At 36.3% G+C, this 2,596-nt stretch overlaps 2 protein-coding genes across 2 annotated transcripts in view; one reads left to right on the top strand and one right to left on the bottom strand.

Annotated features, from left to right (window-relative positions):
• Positions 1-450, bottom strand: part of LOC149527284 (uncharacterized) — a 2,216-nt gene extending 1,766 nt beyond the window's left edge. The window contains exon 1 of the mRNA XM_089783422.1: positions 403-450. Within this exon, the coding sequence (XP_089639548.1) occupies positions 403-450 (48 nt within the window). The remainder of the gene's footprint in view (positions 1-402) is intronic.
• An 87-nt stretch (positions 451-537) lies between these two features.
• Positions 538-2,596, top strand: part of LOC110414918 (uncharacterized) — a 3,070-nt gene continuing 1,011 nt past the window's right edge. Inside the window, exons 1-3 of the mRNA XM_021426314.1 lie at positions 538-1,662; positions 1,857-1,979; positions 2,422-2,578. Of these exons, the coding sequence (XP_021281989.1) occupies positions 538-1,662; positions 1,857-1,979; positions 2,422-2,578 (1,405 nt within the window). The remainder of the gene's footprint in view (positions 1,663-1,856; positions 1,980-2,421; positions 2,579-2,596) is intronic.

Here is a 2,596-nt window from a genome sequence, read left to right as displayed (position 1 = left end):
TTAATTAACCTAAAGTTGGTACCTTTAATTATTTCACAGCAACAAGCAGATACATGTCTTGCATGTTTCCATCACACAATTAAAATAAATAATTGTTATATAATATTATTTAATTTAGAGTGCACCTTTTGTTTTTAGAAAAGCTAGTTTAATGAATTAATTTATTTTTTCTTGTACAACAGTCAAATAATATTCCTATCTTCTCTAATTCACATCCAATAATTACCGAAATAATAATAATTTTGTGGGTCTCTGATCAAATAGGTTTGTGGGCCCTAAATTAAACATAAGCAATTACCAGTTAAATTATTTTGTCAATCCAATGGGACATCACTTCCAAATTTCATCAATCCATAACTTTCACTTTTGAGGCAGATTGGCAGTCCTTCCTCTCTTACACACCCTTCCTTCATCATTATCCAATGTCTTCTTAAACCCAAGCCTTAGCATTTGTTTCTCTTGGCACCTTCCATGAAATTCACATCTTTCGCATAAGTAATTGCCATTTCTTTTTTGTTTTTCATAATTTTCGTGACCATGGGGAATTCTCCAGCAAGGGAGAAACGATCTTTCGATTCTCATGAGCACACCTTGTACCATTCTTATGTGGAAAAGGGGACTACTAAGCAACAATGTGATGTTTGCCGCAAGGAGATCTATGGTTTGGTTTATGCCTGTGAAACATGCAAGTTTTCACGGCACAGATGGTGTGCCGAAAGACGGATGCCCTCAGAGATTACCCACTCTTCGCACTCAATGCACGAGTTAAAACTACAAGATGAGTCTTCGGATTTCTTATGTGAAAGATGTTTCCACAATTCTCGAGGCCCTAGATACCACTGCTACAGCTGCGATGTCGATGTTGATTTAGCTTGTGCTTCTTCAACTAAGGATCAACTCACTCGAGAAGATGAGGGTCTGATACCTGCAGGCAGGGCGAGAAACAGAATCAAGCATTTCAGCCATGGGGAACCATTGGCTCTCTTCAAATATAGGAAGACAACAAAATATTATGAACTTGATTGTAGTTGGTGTGACAAGCGTTTATCAGGCATGTCCTATGGTTGTTTCAAAAGTGGACCTTATGGTTGTAGGTTCTTCCTCCATGAATCCTGTATGTCTAAGATACCCAAAAGACTGCAGCATCCTTTTCATCCACAACACCATCTTTACGTGCAGTACTACAATCCCTTTTATCGATTCTCTTGCAGTGCCTGTGACTGTCCGCTTTTACTCAGTTTAACAGCATACTATGCCTGTCATGAGTGTAATTTCTACCTTCATATTTCCTGTGCTAGACTGCTACCTACACTCAACCATAAGTGCCATAAGCATAGTCTTACGTACTTTTCGAGAAGTACTGAAGAGCGTTTCAATTGCAATGCCTGTGGCGGTGATTGTGATTCCAAAAAGAATAAAGACGGTGGTTTCTACCGTTGTGTGCAATGTAATTTCAACATCCATTTCAGATGTCTTCCAATGGCACCTATAGTTAAACATAGATATCACAGGCATTTTCTCATCCTTCATGATGGGATTATTGAAGATGATACGAGAAAGTATTATTGTGATATTTGTGAAGAAGAAAGAAATCCAAAACATCACATTTATTATTGCAAGAAGTGTACGTATATTGGTCATGTCGAATGTGTTGTCAAAGAGGTAATAAGCACACATTTGGTCATTTACAATCTCTTAGGGAAATTTTCTATGAACAGAAAGTAGTCTCAATGTATCTCTTAGTGATTAAGATAATAAAATTTTTAACCTTGTTGTATTTGCTCAGGTAAAAAAGAACATAATTTAGTGAAAATCAACTATGAATATGATATCTGACTTTTTGGTTTTGGCCATAGGTTTCTGACTCTGAAGTGAGGAAAATGATGGGTTTAAGGAAAAGAGTTCAATTGAGTAATGGAAAATTTCCAGAGCTCAAAGAAACAGTTGGTAACGATATTGACAAGAATCAATTGTTTGAGGTACAATCGTATTTCTTTTTCTCTGTCATGTTTTTAACAAACTTCTGCTTAAGAAAGTGTGGTTTGAGCCCATTTGAATCATTGTTGACCTAAACCTATATAGTCATACTACCTTTATTGCACATGCACACCAACACTTGCCTTCATCCATATGATTTGGAGTTGCTTAATGGAAATGCTTTCTCTTCTAAATCCCTTTTCAGTCTGTTTGGATCATTTTTGCTTCAAATATAAATTTGACGAGCCCTTGAAAAGGATTGAGTTCATATATATACCTTTACAATTGGAGCTTCTAAATAAAATTTCAAGGAAAAATAAACATTCTTAATTTATTTTACTCTACCAACAATTTTCTACTGTACCTTAAAAGCAATGTATGAATGCAATGACAACAAAAACAACGCCTGGATAAGATGATATGTAACAGTGCCATTTTGGGCAGATGCAAGAAGTGCAGCTTTTGTTGAAGGACCTTGAACAAGAGGAAGAGGAAAAGAGGAAGGAGAAAAAAGAGCTAGGCGAGAAGGATGAAGATGAAGAAAGTAGTAGTGATGATGAAGAGGATGAAGAGAGTGATGATATTGATAATGAATGGACTAGTGAAGAAGAAGAGGACG

The sequence above is a fragment of the Theobroma umbraticum genome, unplaced genomic scaffold (assembly GCF_002168275.2).
Source record: "Theobroma umbraticum cultivar Fairchild unplaced genomic scaffold, ASM216827v3 scaffold_147.0, whole genome shotgun sequence".
NCBI lineage: Eukaryota > Viridiplantae > Streptophyta > Magnoliopsida > Malvales > Malvaceae > Theobroma > Theobroma umbraticum.
Note: the sequence above shows the minus strand (reverse complement) of the source record. Positions and strands in the feature narration are given on the sequence as shown.